We start from the raw sequence: 22,649 nt of genomic DNA, 5'->3' as shown, positions 1-22,649 counted from the left end.
GAATAATGACATTCCAACAGGATAATGATCCTAAACATTCCTTCAAATCCACAAAAAAGGCTAAGTGAGTTCAAAATCAATATTCTTTAGTTGTAACCACAATCAAAATCATATACTGAACTCAAAAAAAATCTGAAGGGGCTGGAGAAATTCTTCTAGGAAGAAACAGAAATACCCCAACCAATAGGCCTACATCAAGTATCTTATCAGTATTATCACAGCTAAAGGTAGCCATACAACAGAGCCAAAATACTGTATACAAATTCCAGTTACAATTATGTTAAAATTGGGAGGATAATGTAGATATTTATTGCATTTAAGCTCTGTGAAATACATTAATTCCAGTCTATAACTGTCAAAGTCCATGGGCCCATTTGATGTATAAACCTTTTCACTTTAAAATTTAGACCAACAATTTTGTGGTAGGCTAATAATCAAACCATGGCTGTAACATTCTTATCTTCCTGGAAAATCTTTTCTATGTTATGTAAATTGTGACTAATTTTATAATATTATGCTCATTCTAGAATGTTGAGTCACTTGCTGTTCCTTTGTTGAACTCACATAAAAAAATGAACACATAATTAATATCTTATGTAAAATATGTATTATCTTTTTGTAAGCCAAATCTCTTTTAAGGACCAGCTGTATCCAGAACATTGTCATGAGCTTTTGGTAGGACTTCAACAATCCAAGGACTATCTTGAGCTGACAGGGAAGTGCCTTGCCTGTTTTTTGTAATAACATCTGAACAGCAGGGTTTCAAAATTTTTATTTTATTTTTTTGTAAAAATCCATGAACCAAGCCGATTACATGTTATACACTATGATAATGATTAGTAAAAATGGATTTGACCAGAAGTAGTTTTCAAGCATAAAACAAAAGATAAGAAGTCATGAAAATAAATGACTTGGTTAATATAAAAAAAGGGAAAAACATATCTTCAGGATGATGGATGAGTTTAGTAATAATGGCTCATCCTTACCATACATCCTCATTCTAAAGCACCTTGCTCTATGGACTAGATCATGATATTCACTCTCACACTTACAGAGAAAATGGGCACATGAAAAGGTCTTAACCTACAATTTAACTTCACTTACTTTGTTGGAAATTGTGAAACATGCCCATGTATTTTGACTAGCTGTTTATATATTTTTAGAAGTAGATTTAGCATGGGTGATGGATTGGTCTGTGAGTGGTCATGTGGGAATAGACCCCTCCATTCATTTGACAAAGGTTCATTCTTAAAGGCGGGAGACACTGCACCCCAGTGATTATGGCTGAGACCAAACTAATCAAGGTCAAGGTGATTCAAGATAACAAGGGATAATCTGCTGTAGGCGTATATTGTCTGCATTGCAATGCTGATTGTCTTTTAATACATCGTAAAACAGATGGCCATTGTGAGAGCATTCTGTTGCTCGACAGCTTCAAAAATCATACAAATATGAAATATTTTAAAGTATTTATGTACTTTTATATGATGCCACATTCACAATAGTCTGACGGTATAGCAAATACCGTCTTATTTTGAGGTGGGGTTGCATAAAATATGTTTGTTTCTCTTTCTCAAAACCTAAAGCCCAGTACAGTCACAAGGTAGCGTGGTGAGGGGAAGGGCTAACACACATAATGAGAGGGTTGGATCAAACCTCACTCATTTTGAATGAAGCGATTGTAGTATGAACATTTCTGAGGCATACAGAGCTGCCCACTGGTTACTGATATGGTTTCAAGCACTTATGTCACACCAGGAAACACAGCCATGCTTCTATCCATCTGCCTTGCTACTTTTTTCCACTTAAGTTGCCTGTGTTTTTTTTCAGTGGTAGCTTTGACAGATTCAACTCGCATGCTCATGTCACAACCTAATAAATTCCTCATCTTCTACTTTTTAATTGTGTCTTTACCTGTTTTTTTGTGCTGGGGGGGGGGGGGGGGGCATGAAGAGATCATTAATACAGTGGCACACAGCAAAAAAAAGGTCATATAACAGGTCATTAATATGAGCTCTCTGCAAATTAGAGTTGGTCATTGTATGGAGCAGTTAGTGATGAGGGCATACTCTCACCTAATGAAAGTTACACATAACCTCTCAGCAGGACAGCAGGACATTACTGCTATTTAGTTATCTGCTTTTTGTATCAGCCCCACTATGCTAAGTATTATATAAGAGAGTAAAGTGTGAGTGATACATGTGTCAGATACTACTTTGATTGTATATACAAGTCAATGAAATATATAGCAGACTGTTAGTGCCTAACTTTTACACAAGCAATGCTGCATAGCTTGTACGAATGCATTATTCATTATTACCATTCCCATTAGTGGCAAGTATTGCGTGCATGTGATGCTAATTTCTGAGAATTTCTCAATTAAAGGATGTTGCAAAAAAGGACACTTATAGTGTCTAAGAAGGGTTGTATTGACTGAACTAAAATAAATATTATTGTAGAGTGAAGGGGACTGTTAAATTAAGGCTGCATCATAAAATTAGCAGTGGGTAATAGAGGTTTTTCAAAAATAAATAAATAAATAAGAAGGGCCTGAGAAGCCAAGCCAACATCAGGCCAGTCTTTGTGTGCTGGAGTAGTCACTACAAGTTGAAAAGTGGCAAGGCTGGTTACACAACAATCAAAGACTATAAAGCCATTGTAATTAATGGATAAACTGAGAATCACTTCAGGTTTGGCTAAGCTGTTGCTGGATGAGAGGCCGGTGTTTATTCTGGAGATACGTAAATATAGTAAATGGATGGACTGGCACGGGCGACATAGCTCAGGAGGTAAGACCGATTGTCTGGCAGTCGGAGGGTTGCTGGTTCAAACCCCGCCCTGGGCGTGTCGAAGTGTCCTTGAGCAAGACACCTAATCCCTAACTGCTCTGGCGAATGAGAGACATCAATTGTAAAGCGCTTTGGATAAAAGTGCTATATAAATGCAGTCCATCCATGTAAATATAGCAATGGTGTGACAAGCTAAACAAATAAAGGACTTACAGCAAGCTGTTATTGTATAACTAAATTACGAAGAGAAAAAAAAAAGACATTCAACCTGCAGTACACATACCAAATAGGGCCTAATGACCACTGAGCATGCAAATGCTCACATCATCACATTTGGCCACAGCCAGCCACAGGAGTGCAGATGTTTGTGACCATTTCCCTTTTCTGCCTTTAATAGTGGCGTCATACCAGCTCAAGGTATTTTTGAATAAATGAATAAATAAATACACTACACAATTAACCTCCTATCACAGTTTGCTAAATACTAGTTTAAATGACAGTGTATCAAATGGGTAATATCCATATCATTAGTTGTGGCTATGTATTTCATTGCATTACTTTTACATTTTATTTTTACCCGTGAATTTGCAGTTCGATGTGTTATCATGAAAGCAAAGCTCCTGCTTATGAAAAATAAATGTTGACACTTAACTAAACTTCAACATTAACTTAACAATGAAATATGAGTGAGGTCTATTAAAAGGAATCCTTTGTTTTCACAAATTTAATGGACAGGTTTAAACACGATTCTCACAACACCAATCGCAATTCTACCCCGTCATAGCCAGTTTGTGGATTTACAAAACATGCCAAGTCACTCGCATACAAAGCACTGTCTCTAAGTCATTACTTAAAACTTGCTAAGTCTAGGCCTGCCGTTAAAAGTACTGATATCAATATGAGGCCAAGTTACAACAATATTGGCTATATTAGCTCTTAACACAACAGTGGGTAGCATTGCTTTGTAATAGAGCTCGTTTAATTTATGCGAAATAAAATAGAAAATATTATTTGTTATAACTTCATTTTGATATCAATACTTTTAATGGCATGCCTAGATTTAGCAAGTATTCATGACTTACAGACAGAGTAATTTGCGACTTTTGTGCGTTGAAAACGTTTTTGTTGAGATATCACACGATGATAAATAGATATGAGACACGCCTGCTTTACTTCACGGATGCTGATAAATGCGGTCAGGCTAGTGCTTCTGACAAAACATCAGTTAGCAAGTGTCTTACAAGTTCCTGCCACGTGACCAGTTAACCCGTCACAGCCGTGCTTTCTTTTCTCAAAATTACCGAAACTACTGCTTCTCATAGGGTGTATTCCTAAAGTATTTATCTTAAAACGTTAGAAGGTGGACAATCATGTAGATTCTGGTAGACTATCATTTACTTAACATGCTGGTGTTAATACATGAACGCCACTACGACACTGGACATGTGAACTAAGTTACGGCAATTAAAGGGTTAGCCAGCATTTCTAGCCGCACCCTCATCTACATCCTGTGCACCGTTAGCTGCCGGAAAGTCTGTGGCTGTGTGCAAATGAACTTTGCTACAAGGTGCTTCTTTAGCAGTACAAAGGTTGTGTAAACGTTGAATTGTACTACACTCTTATGCCCACGAGGACTGTCCAAAGCCATTTTGTCACGGAGACCGAAGGTTGGGTCGAGAAGCTTGAGTGGTAAGTTTATATAGCTTACCTCAGTAACAAGCGAAGAACGGACAGTTACTTAGTAGATATGACGTTCATTTAAATCAACTTGATACTTGCGTGAAGTGCAAGTAGCCTTATTAGGCTCCTGAAAATACTTGTATTTACTTAAAGACGAACTATTATGATTATCTCAGTTGTGATTTAACAGTTTGCTAGCATCCCTTCCAAATCCTTATTGAGTCATTTGAGTTCACTCCGTTCAGTAGGGCAAGTGTAACCGTACTAATGTGGGGGTGGCCTGATAAGCCCGTATACTGTACTTTAACGTTAATTTGAGCTAAATGAAATGCATTTAACTAAAATAATAAAAGTCCTTAATAAATGTTTTTGTTCTTCCATATTAATACGACCCAGATTTCCTCTGATCTGCACAATGAACTTCCTTCTGGAGACACTGCAGGTGCTAATCCTGTCCATATACTTATCCTTGGAAGCTTTTGTTAAACTGTTCATCCCAGTAAGGAGGAAATGTGTGGTTGGGGAGATAGTGTTAATCACAGGTGCTGGAAGTGGCATTGGGAGGCTAATGGCCTTGGAGTTTTCCACCATGGGTGTCACGCTAGTACTGTGGGACATCAACCAGGAGGGTAACAAAGAGACGGCTCGTCTAGCCAAGGAAAAGGGTGCCTCTGAAGTTTACACATACATGTGTGACTGCAGCAAGAAGACAGAGGTCTACAGAGCCGCTGATCAGGTAAACTCTATACTGAAATGGTGTTCTGTAAACATCAAATCCGTTGTCCAGTTTACACTGTACTCCCTTTTAATTAAGGGTGTCACTGCTTGCTCATGTTAAGTCAGGAATGGGTGGTGCTATTGGAGAAAGGAGAGGTGATGCTACAGTGGCCTGATTAGGTCAGTGTGGTTATCCAGTTGATTTAAATGGAAACAAGCTTCATATTTTCAAAACGTGCCCCAATTTGACATGAATGTACAACAGGTATTTCTTAAAAAAGTAAAAATAAAAAAACATCACCCTGGTTTTATCCTAATTTGTAATATTAAATTTGTGTGTTCTTGTTCATCGCCACAAGCTCTGGGAATTCCAGATAGTGCAGACACGCACGCTCTGGCCTTTAAAATGTGATGCGGAGCCACTGCTTCTTTCACGTTGCAGCTCACCAGTTAATCTCTCCCAGTCAGTGGAGCACACTTCACCTGGCCTAACGGCACAGCCCATTACCACGCCCTTTTGGGGTTGCCACTAGAGCCATGTAGATTAGCTAGATTAGACAACAGACTGATCTATAACAGTACATTTTTACAGTATAGGGGTAAAAGTGTCACTGCATTTTTTTTAAATCCAGGGCTCCTTGTATTCTTTGGGTGTATGTATGGTTTTAATATAGTCCTATATATTTCTTGACATTTTATGTGTAATCCGTAATCAGGTTTGAAGGAGCCCGTAGTCTCCTCAGCAGCACAATGCATTTTTTATGACATCTTACAAACTATAAAATAGAACTGTAACTGTGATGCACACATGGTGAGCTTCCATTTTAGCCTCCCTGTGTGTCAGTATCACATAGCCCGTAGGGCTGAGGCACAGTTTGTAATGGCTTTGATTAATGGAGAACATTTAGCTAACTGACACCTCACAGACCCATTATGATTTAATTATTCATAATTTGCCAGATGAACATTTGATGCATAAAATGAAATTGTTTACATCTGTTATGTGTGCTATGTGTCGATTAGGCTATGCGCTTCTTTAGGGAAGCTTTTGACATTGTCAACAGCTTCCCTAAAGAGGAAGCAATCTTGTTGTTTTACATATTTACGGGTATGTGGTGGAGCTGAAATGGTAATGTAAATGTCATTTGGACATACGTATAATAAACTAATGAAAAAGTAATGTTCAATGACAGTTAACATCTGAAAGCAGTGTAACTAACATTACATTACATTTAATGAAATAATCTACTTGTAGATACCTGAAAATATCTGTAGTAGTGTAGTGGCTTTTTGAACAGTTGTGCCCCACCTGGTGTGGGATGCAAATTTTCAGAAAGAGAGCCGAGGAAGGTATCCTGCCTGTACTCAGATACCGAAGGTTACAAAGAGATCCTTTCGGTAACCTGCCTTTTTTTCCCTATGGTATCAAACTGCAGCTGAGTGGTTTTGTTTTAGGAAAAACAGTTGTCCAGTATAATTCGGTCTATGTTTATTTGACTCACCAAACCTGTTTTTTTTTTTTTTTTTAACCTAGGTCAAAAGGGAAGTTGGTGATGTTAGTATACTCATAAACAATGCTGGGATTGTTACTGGCAAGAAATTCATGGATGCACCTGACAGCCTTGTAGAAAAAACAATGGAAGTCAATGCAATGGCCCACTTCTGGGTAAGTTAGAGTTGAGTGTACCAAATGTTCAAATTTTTGCCTCCACAATGATTGAAAATCAAATAACAGTGTGGTAAACAGCAAAATAACTGTCCTATTTGTCAATGCAGGATGCAGGATAGTGTTACTAGTTTCTGATAATGTCTACTTTGGTCTTGACGTTCAGATCCTCTTTCATTTTATGCCAGGCCTACTGATATTTGCCAAATGTATATTTATTTATTAATTAATTTATTTACATTGTCAAATCAGTGAAAGTAATCATTAAATATTTTGTTCTTTAAGACGTACAAAGCATTCCTTCCAGCAATGATGGCAAGCAACCATGGCCATCTTGTCAGCATTGCCAGTTCTGCTGGACTCATTGGAGTTAATGGCCTTGCAGGTAAGGTTCAATAACCCTGTCGGTTTTAACCAATGTCACAGAAACCTCTTATTTTTTTGTAACACTATTATAAATATTTTTAACTGGCAGCAGCAGTGGGGAGAAGTAAATGGGGAAATATATATATTTTTTATCCAGCCTGGGTAGTGCCCGGGGATTATATGTAAGGCACATGTAACATTTCCAGGATAGTGTCATCTGCTAAACAAATGTGCATAAATTTGTATCAGTAAAACCTGTTGCTTAAATATGGCATTGATCACGTAACTACATATGGATACATTAAGAATACATTGCAATTTGTAGAGAGAGTACATTTAAGGTTGTTTTTTTTTTTTTAGATGTCAATATACTATTTGTCATTGACCCAATACTGACTTTATACCAATAGAATAACTGTTCTCTGAGGTTTTTAATAGTCCTTCATCAGATGGTACACAAACTGCAGTAAGGGGTGAATACAGTACAGTATCTTTCAAGTGACATAAACATTCCATCTTGCATATGATTCTATAAAATATGTTGAATCAAAATGCTAAAAGACTTCAAGACGGCTTTGTACAGTTCAGCGTGGCAATCTTAGTTAGTGACTACAGTTTTGAAATTCAGCTGTGAAATGAAATCGTCATGGCACATGAAACTTGTACATTACAAAAAAACAAGTTGCATAACAGAAAGCCATGTGACTAATTATATCATGTACAAACAAAGCAAAAAAAAGAAAAGAAAAGGTAAACACGTCGGACGTATCACTGCGTCGGACGTATCTTTCGGTGCATTCGAGTGTCTTTCAAATTGTGCATCAATTATTTACATGAAAGCATTTGAGTGAAATGCAGACTGGTTTTTGTATTTGTTCTGTAATGAATAATTCAAGGACAGATCTTTGAGCTCACAATGGTACCACACAGTCGGTCATTACATTTGTAAAGAACAATGGAGCAAATCAGCTTGTGTGCACACGAAGAGCCTTGTGCTTGTGGATATTGAACTAGGTTTTGTTTACTTTACATGACCAGAATTGTCGTATTTTCAAAGGTCCAGCATGAAAATCTTACTGCCTGTAGGTATATAATTCAGTGTTTAAATAAGAATTACCATATCTGCAAGATTCCACCTGTGGTTGAACCACCAACCTGGGTCGTGGTCAGTTTTTCAGTTGTAGTCTCTTATTTTATCATTTTTTATCATGCTAATCCAGAAAGTTATAGGGACAGTATGTGCATATGCACCAGTATTACTTACCTGTCTACTACTCAAACAATGTATACTTTTGACAGATTGAAAAAGCGGTCATTGGCAATACTGTTATGCAAGGAAAATACGTTCAGCCTTTGACATTTCCTACAGGTTACAACACGTACGTCCATCCATATGCTTTATTTACACAGATTATTGTGCCAGCAAATTTGCTGCTGTTGGCTTCGCTGAATCCGTGGCCCTGGAATTGCTAGCCACAGGGAAGGATGGGATTAAAACCACTATTGTCTGCCCATTTGTTATCAACACTGGAATGTTTGATGGCTGCAATACTAAGTAAGTTCTCTAATGGAAATTGTGTGCTGCTGACCTGTCGTCCTGTCTCGTGCAATAAAGCGCTAGATTGCAAGAGGCTGTGGTTTATGGGCTTCATAATGAAAGTGGCACAGTCAGTAAGGGCTGAGCCTAAGACATAGCCTTCTATGACTGGGAGTCCACAACAGTCGGCTTCATCCTGTAGGGGCAGGGTTGAGTTAAGTTGGCCACAGTAGTTACCCTTTAGTGCCATCAAGGTATCAGCAGTCATCAGTGAGAGAATCACATTGTGTGGCTTGTAGTGCGGAAAATAGACTGACTTGCAGGCGTGTGCACTAGAAGACTGCATGAACTTCAGCTTATCTAGATGTGGCTGGCACAGATGAGACCCAGTACCCAAGCAGATCAAGTGTGTGCACTCGCTAGCAAGCCAGAAAGCCTTTTCCCCACTGCCATGTCGTTCCACCACAGCATTTTGTTTTTTAAATCTGTCATACAGTTGTGAAATTCGATTAGAATGGTTCAATCAGCACATTTAGAACTTCTCAATTTTTTTTATTTTTAATGTTTTAACCTCAGTGCCTGTATGCCTGTCCAGATAAAGGGGCAGTTAACTTTCGTATTCAGGCATCCAAAAGTGGAACATGTAAAGGGAAAATAAAATAACATTTGAAATGAGTGCTCTCCTAGCAAACTTCAGGAACTCGTACTGTCAAACTGATACCTTCCTTCACTCTTTGGCCAAAGCCCAGCTGTGTTAGATGACTTCTGTGTGTTTATGCAGGCTTGTGGCAGTTTGAAAGACAATACGATGAGGCATGGTTCTGTATTTGTCGCTACGTTGATGCCTCGGGGCATATTTTAGGAATTGCCAGCTCCGGGTCGGTGTTTTGTGTAAGCTCGGCCTCGGGGCTTAGGCAGAGGGATGCGTTCTGACGTCCTCTTTGTGGAGCACAGTGTGCCCGTCTGTCCCACACCGCCCCTCACTGATGTGAAGACACAGACAGGTGTTCTTCTCTATGTGACGTTCCCAGATCTCTGTCCCTAGCCATTAGGAGTGACGTGCCCCAGAGCTTCTCTCTGTCTGCATTATTTAGACTGTTTAAGGGCCATGTTTAAATGTTTTAAATGTTTCTGTTTAACAGTGTTTAGCTTTTTTCTTTCCTTTTTTTATTGCGAAGAATGTTTTTTTGGTCGTTTTTTGAAATGCAGTTTTGAATTGTATGCGGAAGCTTTTTACCTATCTCCTTGCAGTGTAATAAAGTTTTTCTTTTGCTTTTCAGATGGCCCCGTGTGATTCCCATTTTAGATCCAAACTACGTTGCCAGAAAGATTGTGGATGCCATCCTGACGAACCAAGTGCACCTTCTGCTTCCCAGGAGCATGTACTTTATCGCAGGCTTAAAGAAGTATGTTTCTTTTTTGTTATTTTTACTTGCCACATTAGTACAACTTGTGTGACAGACTTTGGTCAATTTTCATTTGGCCTTGGCCAATGAAAAAGAATGAGAAATGAAACCTAGCATTCTCGCTGTAAAATAGAGAGTTTGACAGCCAGCTTTCCTTTTTAGAAGACAAGACATTTCAACCTTCAGCTTTTTTCTGTGAATACAAAATATTTTCACATATAAAAAATGAAGATAAGCATGTTGCAGATTTGCCTGCTTGTTAAATGAAGAACACACACCTCTGTTTTTAAGTGATAGGACTGTTGTTGGTTTTAAGTCTGAGTGCAATTGGAGATAAACTGAAAAACAAACAGGGAAAGTATAAAGTACATTTGAACATATTATTCATTTTCAGTAGCAGGGATGTGTTGTTGAAAACAAACCTGGGTCTACATTGCAGAAATGCAGAAACTACAGATGTACCCAGAAGAACAATGAATCTTGATGGTTTTGCTGGAATCTATTTTTACTCCCCTAGGACTGAAATAAATTCATACTTAATTGCTCACATTATAATTTCTGTGAGGTTTGAACACTGTATGCTCAAACCTGTTTAAACTTCCAAGTTATTCATATAGCTGATGAAATGATAACAGCTAATATTTTGAATAATGTCAAACATTACATTATTCAAATAATGCCAAATATATTGTAATATTTGACATTGAATAATATATCAAATATTACATTATGTGTGGAATAGCCTGCCAGGTCATGTAGTAGAGGCAGAAACTCTTTTCGAGATTTTCAAGAGTAGGCTTGATATGATGTTAGATACTGTCTGGTCTGTTGGTAATCAGAGCACTAATGTAGTCAGGAAAATGGAGGCATTTTTGGGCTGAATGGCCTATTCTCATCATTATGTTTTGTTGTGTTATTACATACTGTGCAATTTGAATTAACTGAATGCAGAAAAGAGAAAATGGCAAAATGCATTATACGAGGTGCTGTTTAAATGTTGTCAAGTCCAAATTTCTATGAGCAACTAAAACTACTACTTTCTAAAATGCTGAATAATTGATACTTGTTTGCTTGAACAAGTTTTTTTTTTGTTTTTTAAGGACAACATTTGCTTGTATAAACACTTGACAGAGCTTAAAACATATGACTAATTCATGCACAAATGGAGACCACTTGACATGACAGTTCCCCAGAAGGAGGGAATGGAATGGTAGACAAAGGTTTGAGGACTGTTGCATGCGCTGCTCCATGACAGTGACTGGCACCTCTTCAACTATTGACATACATACTGTGGGGAACTGAGTCATTCTCCAGTGAAATTACTCTCGCAACAGGGAGACAGAACAATGGTCTAGGCTTGCGTTGTCTCCTTTTCATGGTACATGGGCTTAAGGGCAGTTCAGTTTCTTGAAAGGAATATAGGCATATATTACTCAGATGGCATTCTTCCAAGACTGGTGGGTTTTTCTGTTCAGGTTGTGCCATATTCTATGAGGTGCTCATGAGTATATCTCCTGCTGTGCCATAACATTAACAGTCGATGTGAATAGCAGTAATGAGGGTCTAGTTTCTAGATAATTGGATCCAGTTGGGGCCTGTTTGGAACCAAGAAAATTTTCTTGAATTGCATGTCTACGCAGAGGCTCAGATTGATGTTGAAAACATGCTATGAATCTTAAAAAAGAAAAAAAAAAAGTTATTTTGTACCCGTTTCGTTTTGCATCGAGGGGGTTACAAACTCTGCACTTCATTGTTTACTTTCTCGAAGTTTATACTGCCGTACAAATGCGAATTGCAGTAACTACCCGATGAAATGGCAACACTGAGAAAAATAGCTGTCCAGCCAAATGTTGATGGTAGATGATGGTAATGAATGGTAATTAACTAATTTAATTGGTATTTATAGAGGTAATTTGATGCCTAACGGGCCTGCTCCACGGAGCCCATTGAGCGTTGCTTTTAATGAGCTTTGGATTGACCATTGCCATCAGCCAGGGAATGCAGCCTTTGCAATCAATGAAAGGTGCTCCACAGCCCGCGTTGGGTCAGCATTGCATTGCATCAGCATTTCATTGCGTCCGATGGCTGTGCCCGAGTTCAAAAATCGGTAAACATCAATTCTTGATGGTGAACACCATGCAGCCACTGCGTCTGCTCACATAATATTGCATTAAAATAATGAGAGAAACTTCATGTTGACTGTTTTCTGGTGTACGCTATTCTCTTGCGTCATAAACCAGCCTATTAAATTATTATAAAAATATGTCTGGCCGGTAAATTCTTTTCATTTACTTCCCACATTGGCAGGTAAGACAAAAAGTAAATTTTGGACCCTGTATCCTGCTCTAATGGAAGCCTATTACCTAAAGTGAAAAGACTTTTCTTTTAGTTAACGTTATAGACTACATTATGTGCACTAAAGTTAAGCTGTGTATAGTCTGAACTTGTTCCTAGCTGCTAGCTAGCCATACAAAAAATGTATTTCTTACCACTTGTAGCTACTAACTTGGGACATTTACCTTTACATTTACATTTACCTCATTAAGCTCTTACAATTATCTGGATATTTGTATTTCAATACAAGTTCCACCATTTTGCCCTCTGGATTGTGCTGTCTTAATTGTTGTTAGCTAGTTGGCTAAATGGATTGCTGAATGGCTGTGTGTGAGGGATTTAAAAATGCACAATGATTGGTAGAATGAAAGATGGATGCCCGGATGAACCGCAGTATCTGCAGCCAAAAAGTATGGGGTGTCAGATTGCAGTAACTGCACTTGGAGCAGTTTGCCTTGGTTTTGACTTGGATTTTGTCATTACTGCAATTTTTCCTTTACATTTTCTCTAAACCGAGGCAAGATTTGAACCAGACACCTTGTCACAAATTAAAACAGATATCCAAAAATTATTTTTCAGTTGTAACTCAATTTTGACTAAAATTGTAGTTATTGATGTTTGCCTTTTTAGGGCATATCATCATGCAAGAATAAAGCTAGGCCAGTCATCCGATTCATTAACGTCTGTAATTTGTTAAACTTTAGTGGAATGTTCTGGATGCAGGGATCTGTAGCGATCAGTCTTTGTTCCCTTTGTACCTTAATGAAAAGGGGATGTTTTTTAGAGCCAGAATGAGCCACTGATCAGCACTGATTAAGTCTGAATTGAAAAAACGAAGTGATTTGTACATACTGGCTAATAATCTGAACAGGTTCTCTGATGCTTGTGAAGACTCACATAGATGAGCAAAGGTGCAGTATCATTAGAACACAGCTGCTACTGTGTATAGGAAAGGCTGGCTACTTGATATGAATTTGAACCTAGAATTCATTTGAATCTATGCTTTCGAGTTTGTCTTTCTTGTTGTGTGACTTTTATTTTACATAGGCTACAAGTAATGCTAGGCATTTTTTTGTTGTTGTTTGTTTTTTCAAGATACCAGAAAAATGGTTAGAAAGTTGTTTGAATTACACTTGACTGTAGCATGTTAAACAGTGAGTCTTTGAGTTTAAAGGCTTTTGAGTTGAGACTTCAAATTTCCTTTCTTTTGGCTGTTTATGAATGTGTATTACTCACATTTCAATGTATATGTATACAGCTGTGTATAGTCTTCCTCCTTGGATCAATAATGACTCATAATGGAGTCATGATGTGTGACCACTTGTGATATTGGAGTCATGATATTGTTCAACCTTTAACCCTGTGTGACAGCCAGCACTTATTGACATCACATATTATGGAGATATCAGTACATGCCTTAACTGTTCCAGAGTTTGTCAATCTCTGATTGGTTCAACAACTTCACATCCTGTGAAGTCTTGATGTTGTTCACATCCAGTTAGGAAAAGGCAGAGCTTATATCTTTGCTCCTTTGTTGCAGGTGAAAGTATTTAGCAGCTGGATTGTGTTACCACTGTTTATAGCATAATGATCATAAACATCCTAAATGAATGATTTAATAAGATTAAACACCTTATATTTAAAACTGGGAACAGTAGCGAGTTTCCCGTCTGTGTCGTTCGGTTAATGCTCTTTCTGTTAGCACTTTCGTGTCACAAAAGGAGAATTGAGAGTTAAAGTTGGATTTAGACAACAGTTGCACTAACAGCCTCTTCACAGTGCTGACAATACCAATAATGATGCTAATTGTCTCTGATAAATAAGTTCATGCCTGATGCTGAGAGCTCAGTTCAGTGAAGTTCAGTTCAATTAATGTGTCACATTAGAACAAGCTCTGCGCTTCAGTAAGTGGTGTAAGATACAGGAATCTGTTACTGTTCTGAATATGGATGTGATGTTATATTACCTTTTTGTATTATCTGCACAATCCCATGGCAATGTTCTGTCATGCAGCAACTTAAAAAGGAAGATTTTCAGTGAAAGGATAATTGTAACCATTTCAGATGAATTGGGGCTATTTCAAATTCTTAAATGGGGCTGTCTACGTAAAACTAATTTATCCAAGATGGGACTACCTTTTGTGTATCTAAGAGTCAACCATGTGCAGGTCAGCAGCTACAATCATTTTATCCGTCTTCATGTTTTCGAGCTGTACCACAGTTTTGAGTGAAAGTGGACCATCTCACATTATTGGCTCATTTGTGTCAAGTTGTATACTTGTGGGCAGTTACGTTCAAAAAAGACAGGAGGCCATATCCATACATAAGAAATTAAAAGTATTGGACAATGTCTTGTGCCGGCCATGTGCTGTGCATGCACATGGTTCAGTCTTCCTTTGATTAGCATATGCTTCCGCGACATGATTCTGATTTTTATCAATCCTTTGTTGATTTCTCTGCTGCTCTCTTTTTGCTCTATATTTTCTATGTTCTTGAAACTAAATGGTACATGTTATTTCAAAATCTCAAAATGTCTCTTGGATATCTTGCCCTTGCCCATCAGAGGAGGGCTGAAGTAAATCACGTTCATCAATATGAAATCCAAAAATTTTATTGATTCTTAGCAATGACTAAAAGCAAAAAGACTGATTACTCCAGTTGTCCTATTTCCTCAGGTGTATAGACAGTATTGAACATTCTTTACAAAGTTCTCACAATTGTCAGACTCAGGTATGAGTCAGGCATGATGGAATAATGAAGTGAAAACCTGGAAATTAATAAAGATCCATATTGAAGACTGAAGTGGATTTTTTTCATCCACTTGCATTAACGGGTCCCATTAATATAATTACCATATGAAGCATTATACAGCAGTATTTTAATGGGGTGTACTGTCCTTTGTATATTTCAGAAGCTTTAGAATATTATAATGGCATATTCCTTTGAAAATCTATGCATAATGCCTAGTTTATTTTATTTTTATGACAAAAGCAATTGAATCAGTTAAACCATCCATAGTGAATCATGGTCAATATGAAAGCATATTTTAGCTTTATACCATGAGATCTTTTGTGAATAATTCATAATGGTTCATTTTAATTTTTTAATTCAATTTAAAAGATGTTTTAATGCGTTTTGACTATTATAGAGTGCCATTTTCCTGTGTATATGAAATCAATTATATATACATAAAATAGAATTTTAACAAATTATACATTACATACAGTACATGTACCTTTTTATGATTATGTCCATTTATGGTAGCACTTATGTTATTATCTTGCCATGTGTATGGATACTCCTGTAGTATAATTTGTATCTTTCATCCCCAAGTCTGGGTGTGTGCACATGCTTTCATGTGTAACCTGCACTGAGGGTCCTCTCTTCTTCAACATCCTTTTGTAAGAAACCCCTCAGATACACCAAACATGGGAAGTATCTGAGCAGCAAAGGAACATTTGCAGTCTTACCTGGTGCTACTTGAACGAGATTAATTATATGCTAAGTATCTCAAATATCTGACTCCAAAATAGTGTTTTAACCACTATTTCCGCCAGTAGTGTGGCTCTATGCGGATTGTTATCTATCTTGGTAGATATGGATGTGCCTCTGGCTTGTGTAGCCTGGATAAATGCAATTGTGTATCTTGCCACTACACTATTGTATAGGCAAGTGACTACGAGGTGCAGATATCCTTGAGTTCTATGTGTGTGTTAGAACCTTAAAACTGCTAGGTGTACAGCGGTAAAAAAAAGAGGAGAGTCAAAAGAGGACTGCTAGATTAATGTAGTTTATTGTACAGTGTGTTCAGTAATGGAAAAATACAATGAAACAATATGTGCGTAGTTGAATGGCTACACACATATGATACGGAGGACACTGTGTTGACGAATCTCCCCAAACCATTCCACATTCCATACATGCCCAAAGATCAAAAGAAAACCCAAGTCATAAAATTAAGAAAACAATTATAACAAAACCGTACTTCAATGATCCTGCTTGGGCTTCCTCTGTACGGTTATCACACCGGGTTAACCATTATAGCTGAGACACCAACTTGTTCCCCATGATCTCTATCTGACTGGTCTCAATGTACGTAGCTACTGATCATGTTTGCTCCAAGCTTCTTTATATGACTAAAGGTGTCCCTCAAGGTTCAATTTTAGGTCCTGTATTATTTACAATTTATATAAAGGATGTTGTTTCTTATATAAAGAGTTTCAGTCTACTTCTATATGCAGATGACATTGTTCTGCTTCTACTAACCCAAGCTGTTGAAAATCTGCAGCTCGAATTCAGTGCCTTTCAGAAGGCCCTTTTAGATCTCAAACTAGTTTTAAATTCAGACAAAACTAAATACATGGTATTTACCAGATCTAATAGGACAAATTTGACTGAGCTACAGATGTGCACACTCAGTGGTGTCCATTATTGAGAGAGTCTCACACTATAAACATCTGGGTGTCTGGATTTATGGAAACCTGACTTTTTAAGACCCATATTGATATATTAATTAAATGACTTGGATTCCTTTACATGAATGTATATTGTTTCTCATTTGACAGTAGACAGAGGATTGTTCAGGCAAAACTCTTTCCAGTGCTTGATTACAGTGATATAATATATAAACACACTACTGCTTCCACCTTAAAGCCTTTAGACTCCATCTATCATTTGGCCCTACGTTACATCACTGGGGATGGGTACTGTACTCATCATTGTGTGCTTTATCAGAAAGTGGGCTGGCACTCCCTGTCTCAGAGATCAACATTGGTTCCTGATTTTTTTTTAAAGCACTTCTCCTAAAGCTTCCTCCTTTTATTTAATCTCTTATTGAATGAAGAGTTGGAGCCTATCAGATATGTTCTCAGTACTTGGTGATTCTCCAGGTGCTGTGGGCCTACTCTGAACTAGGTAAAACTGCATTTAGATATAGTGCTCCTCACGCCTGGAATGAGTTACAGTGCACATTAATGCTGAACTTCGATTTCCGTGGGGATTATTTATTTATTCTTTTTTTAAATTAATTAAATATTAATTAGTTAGTTAATTTTCATATATTCATTTTATCTCTTGGAACCTCTAGCTTTTGTCTGTCTTTTTTCATCAGGGCTGCATTGAAAAAGAGACCTAGTGTCTCAATGTGATTTCCCTGTATAAATAAAGGTTAGGTATTGGCTTTCCAACAATACCAAACATGATTACACTGTATGAAGAACCTAATATTTACATAATGCTGATCCAGTAGGATGTTTTGCAACTGAGCACTCTCTATTACACCCTGCTGACTCTCTGTCAGCACAGTAAACAGTCTGTTTTCCTTTGGGAGTTTGATAAGGGGCACACTTCTGTAAACTGCCCTTCTCTTTCTGCATCTAGTACTCAGGAACTCAGGAGTATGAAATGTATTGTTGTGGAAGCAAGTTGTACAAATTGCATCTTGTCTCAGTTTGTACTATGGTTACCTTTTAGTGTGTTCTGTACCTTCATGGTTACCCTTTTACCTTCTGCATTCTGTACAGTTCTGGTACCTTTTTTGCACATTTTTAAGTTTGAGTGTGATGAATGTAATGACACGTGTTTAATTGATTATTCATGTTTTTTTCACAGCATTTTGCCAACTAAGCTTGGAGTGGTTCTGGGAGATTATCTTGGTGCATTTCACTTGATGGATGACTTTAAAGGACGCACAAAAGTGGATTAAGTCTGTGAAGTTGTCGAGGGATACTTCCATGGATTCTATTGATCTTCTCCAGTATATAAAATATCAATTTGATTATTTTATTATCATTTTTTATAAATCTGGTATTTTAGATTTGTCACTTTGAATTTGAATGTTAGAAATTTGCTAAACTAATTTACTGGTCTGCTTGATTGTAATTACCTGTTATTGAAATGGTATGACATATGTCATGTTTTAAATATGAAGGATTTTAGGATTTTAAATTGCCTGACTTAACTCTTGTTTGATAAGAGGATTTGGTATATGCCTGTATTAAAGCTGAAAGGTTCGTAAAGCTTTCCTGCACTGATAGAGGTTGTGCAATGAAAGTTTACTTGGTAAGTTTGACGTTCCCAAAAGAGAAAGCATTAAGTTCCACAAAGAAGAGTGATGCTAAAAGTTGATTGTCCATAAATATATTTTGGAGTGCTGCTTCACACCTGTGCCCCTTGAGCTCAGTTTGAAATGCACAAAGCACTTAAATTGTACAGCCTACATTTGGTGCTTTTTTCAAAATCTATTTCCAATGACACCTTCACTGACCTTGATTTAATTGAACAGTATATTGATGAAAAGCTATTAATTCACGAGAACGTTGTTTGAAAAGAGAAAATAAGAACTGGATGAAATTATTTGAAATGTTTGATCAGTTAAAACTAGGTTTGCTCCTCTTAGATAGTTGAACTTATGAGAAATTGAAAGAGGGTGAACTTCTACAAGTGCGTTTGGAGATCCTGCATTACTTCCCCGTCAGAATCGGGACCTCTGTGGGGTATAAGGACTGTGGTGCGCATTTAATTGTTTGAACACACTTTATCAGTTTTACTGTGGTCCATAAATTCTTTATCTCATGAAGAATACCTGCTGCTAAATGTGCTCCCCGTACAAGAGCGTGCATTTGTCAGTAAAACCCTGCAGGCCTCTGTCTGGTCTTCACTCAGTTTCATTTCAAGGTGATGAAGTCCTTACTTTGTGGTGTTATAAGTTAATTCAGTGTGTGTGCGTGTGCGTGTGCATGCGTGCCTGCGTGACATGTATTTCCATTAAATGTCAGAGGTGTAGATAATAGCTGACCAGTAAGTCAGTACCCTTCATATCCAATTCCAATATACTGCATGTCTACTTCTATGTACCCTGTCAGAAAGCATAGAGACAATATCAGAAAAGCAGCATTTCCTGTTGCAAAGTTATTGTAGTGTAGTCAAATCTACATATTGGTTAATGTGCAAGACTAACAGGTAATCTTTTCTATGCAACAGTAACATGAGAAACCTCCCAGGATTTGGAATTCCATCTGGAAATTGTACCTGGAATTAATGAAGTTTTGATTTGTTTGGATACTGAAACCTGAAGGAACATACTATTAATTTTAATGTTGTCTGGCACATTTGTTATATTCATTGTTGACTCACTATTGTATAATCATTGGTAAGAATCCCAGCACAGGAAGTTTTAACGCGTAAGCATTTATGCTCGCATGAAGTTGTGTAAAAAATAAATAATTATATCCATTCAATATCACTGTATTTAAGCATTATACTATATCTTACTATGAACATGTCATTCCTTTTAATGTGCTCTAAATTAATATTTACCCTAAAGTAATTTTTGTGTTCAATTGTATTCATGATGTTCTTCCTTGAAATAAATAAAATGAACAAATATTCTGTGCTTGTGTAATGACAGTCTATTGTAATTTAGCTAGCAAAATTGATGTATATATATACATTATCACCATTCTAAAACAGCAGTGTGTGCATTAGTGTAACATGCTTTTTAGATATACCTCTCGTGTTAAAATTGCTAAAAAACATTTCAGTTTTTTTTTTTTTGGGGGGGGGGGGGGTTGGTGGTGGGTTGTCAAGTGCCAACAGGGGAGAGAAGTCACTGGTTCAAATTTGATTATTATCTCTAAAGGGCTCCAATGTGTAAGTCTGGTTCCAAGTTGCAGAAATTGGTCACACTGCTGAGTGAGCTGTGACCGCTTCATGGCACACTGGAGAGGGAAAACATTGCACCCCACATCTGTTGTCTGCTTTTTATGACCCATAGAGGTGCTTTATGCATAAAAGACACAGCACTGCAGTTGTACTCAAATGAAATGGGCTGACAGTGACAGGATCAATGCTTGCAGTGCTCGGATGTTATGCAAGCATCCTTGTCCGCAGTTTGCTATATAAATAAAACTAAAGATAAATGGTATGAGTCAGCAGTTTTAGAGATGGCAAAAGGGCAAACGCTTGGAGGATTTTATTGGTGCTTAATTAATTTTTTTGTAATATTCAAACACGTTTTCTGGCTACATGTTTTTTAATGTACTTTTTTGCAGTCAGTTTAAATTAAAGTCCATTTAGCTTCTTTGTTTTTTTGTTGAACCGCAAATTTGTGTTTTAAGGTCTAGAAACAGGACAGTTGTATTTTAAGATGTCTAAAATGAATGACAAAACCTACATTGGGTGTCCTTTTATTTCAAAACTGTGGCAACAGTGACTCCTGCTGGGTAGAAAGAAAAGTGCACATGCTGAAAAGTCCAGTTCTATCCCATGACTATACACTTTCAGATTTTATCCATTCTCTCGATTGCTCTATTTATTTCTTTACTAGGGCTATCAGGTGAAAAATATGCTCAGTCTCTCACTATTGCAGCTCCCATTTAGCTAACTGCCTGACTATCATCACCATTAATTGTGATGTCCTGTGTAGAACAGCAGGTCTGCAGTATTCATTCCTGTTCTTGTTACTTAACTGGGCAGTTGAGTTCTATAGGCATGATTCTCCTCCTGTCCGAGCTACCAATCAGTTGCCAGCTGAAATGTGTCTCTCCCTGAGGGCCTTTAAAACCAAGAGGCGCTAAATCTCTCCACGATATTTTTGTTTTGCTTCGGTTTGCTCTGTTCGTCTAACTTCGGACCACACACTCAGAAAAATGGTATGAAAAAGTGCCAAAAAAGGTACAACAGTTGGGGTGGTCATTGGGGTGGTACCCTGTAGGTACATAAAACTATAAAACTGTATCCCAAGCCATGGGTTTAATTATTCTTATTTGTACCTTTTTTGATTGTAAAAGCTACTTAGTACCCAAATGGAACATTATTGTACCTCTCGGGGTGCACTTAGGAATTTTGTTCCTTAAAGAACAGAAGTGTACCTCCAGTGTACCTTTATTTCAGAGAGTTGGGGCCCTGTATACAGCAAAGATCCGCTTGCTCCAAGAGGCCTGCTTTCCTTGTGTCGAACGTGAAGTTTCATAAGGTCTTAACCCACCTCCTTTTGGCACCATATCCCCATATTAATAATACAGACTGCAAAGGGTTCACTGCAGCTAGTCGGTGAATCATGATTCTACTAATCCTGGTATTAACTGAAAATTTTTTGAAAGAGAGCACAGGCGTTGGCTTGTGTTAACTAATCAGTCCTGAAAAGCTTCCACTGTGTTTGGTTTGTGTGTCTTTGTTTTCATTTGTTGTTTTAGTGTACTGTTTTCACCCAGAACCTGGGTTTTCTCTCTCTATCCCTGTCTATCCCCCATCAGACAAAATTGGCGTGAAAATATCTCGCTCCTTGGGAAGGCATGTACCTATTTGACTTCACCTGCTGTCTAGCATGCTTCCCCAGTGGAATAGCCTTCTCATTTTTTCCACACTGCTGTATAGCTGCTCAGCCAAAAACAGCTTTATTCTGGATATTTACGTGGATGTGTGCACCATCCTTATTATTCATGACAATCGCAGGTGACATTAGCGTGGCCACTGTATCAGAATAAACTGTCAGATGAGGTGGCTGTGGGAGTTGATTCCGGCATTTCACTGGGGTGGGTTAAGTCCTTCCAAATGAAAGGGCTGTGTGGGGCATGTTATGAAGCTGACTTCTCAACACCCACTCCTGATAACAGCCTGTCGAATCATAACAATGTCTGTCCCTGCATGCAAATAAGCCGAGGCTCAAACGTGGCACAGCACATTAGTCACTCCTGTGCGTGGCATGTGTAGGAGGGGTACAGTGTGCCTTTTTAGCTGTCTTTGCCTTTTAGTTGTTTGCAGCTGAACTGTGAGCAAACTGTGGTTCAGCACAGATAATTGATATCCCGATCACATGTATGTTTACTGCATAACCCTCACTCCAACCCAAATTCGCTTACAAACCTTATACTCAAAACAGTTCAAAATACAAATGTGATTGAGAATTCATGATGACATGCTGGAGCTTCATATTGACCGGTTTAAGCATGGCTGGAATTGATTTAAGTAACTGAAAAATGTTGCTTTAAAGAAGCAATTATTGACAAATCATTGAAAGCACTGAAATGATCCCTTCTGTTTTAATTTATTCTCTAGTATCTAAAATGTGTGAGCTGGATTATAGCCTGTTATTATTGATGACAGTCAATTTTCAGTTTATATAAATAATAGATGCTTACTTGATCACCAACCAAA

At 37.7% G+C, this 22,649-nt stretch overlaps 1 protein-coding gene across 1 annotated transcript; it reads left to right on the top strand.

Annotated features, from left to right (window-relative positions):
- The first annotated feature begins 4,032 nt into the window (after nucleotides 1-4,032).
- sdr16c5b (short chain dehydrogenase/reductase family 16C, member 5b) lies at nucleotides 4,033-19,700 on the top strand. The gene is made up of 7 exons (XM_064332936.1): nucleotides 4,033-4,478; nucleotides 4,866-5,205; nucleotides 6,721-6,852; nucleotides 7,138-7,237; nucleotides 8,629-8,773; nucleotides 10,036-10,161; nucleotides 18,105-19,700. The coding sequence occupies exons 2-7, from the start codon at nucleotides 4,885-4,887 to the stop codon at nucleotides 18,196-18,198; spliced, it is 918 nt and encodes a 305-aa protein (XP_064189006.1). The 5' UTR covers nucleotides 4,033-4,478; nucleotides 4,866-4,884; the 3' UTR covers nucleotides 18,199-19,700.
- Nucleotides 19,701-22,649: the final 2,949 nt, after the last annotated feature.

The sequence above is a fragment of the Anguilla rostrata genome, chromosome 4, assembly GCF_018555375.3.
Source record: "Anguilla rostrata isolate EN2019 chromosome 4, ASM1855537v3, whole genome shotgun sequence".
In the NCBI taxonomy this organism is placed as follows: domain Eukaryota; kingdom Metazoa; phylum Chordata; class Actinopteri; order Anguilliformes; family Anguillidae; genus Anguilla; species Anguilla rostrata.
Note: the sequence above shows the minus strand (reverse complement) of the source record. Positions and strands in the feature narration are given on the sequence as shown.

Bases quoted from the DNA above. Each gene is read 5' to 3' on its own strand.
- sdr16c5b (XM_064332936.1), top strand. From the start codon at position 4,885: ATGAACTTCCTTCTGGAGACACTGCAGGTGCTAATCCTGTCCATATAC. The intron at 5,206-6,720 runs GTAAACTCTATA...TTTTTAACCTAG, and splicing joins TCTACAGAGCCGCTGATCAG to GTCAAAAGGGAAGTTGGTGA. The intron at 8,774-10,035 runs GTAAGTTCTCTA...TTTGCTTTTCAG, and splicing joins TTTGATGGCTGCAATACTAA to ATGGCCCCGTGTGATTCCCA.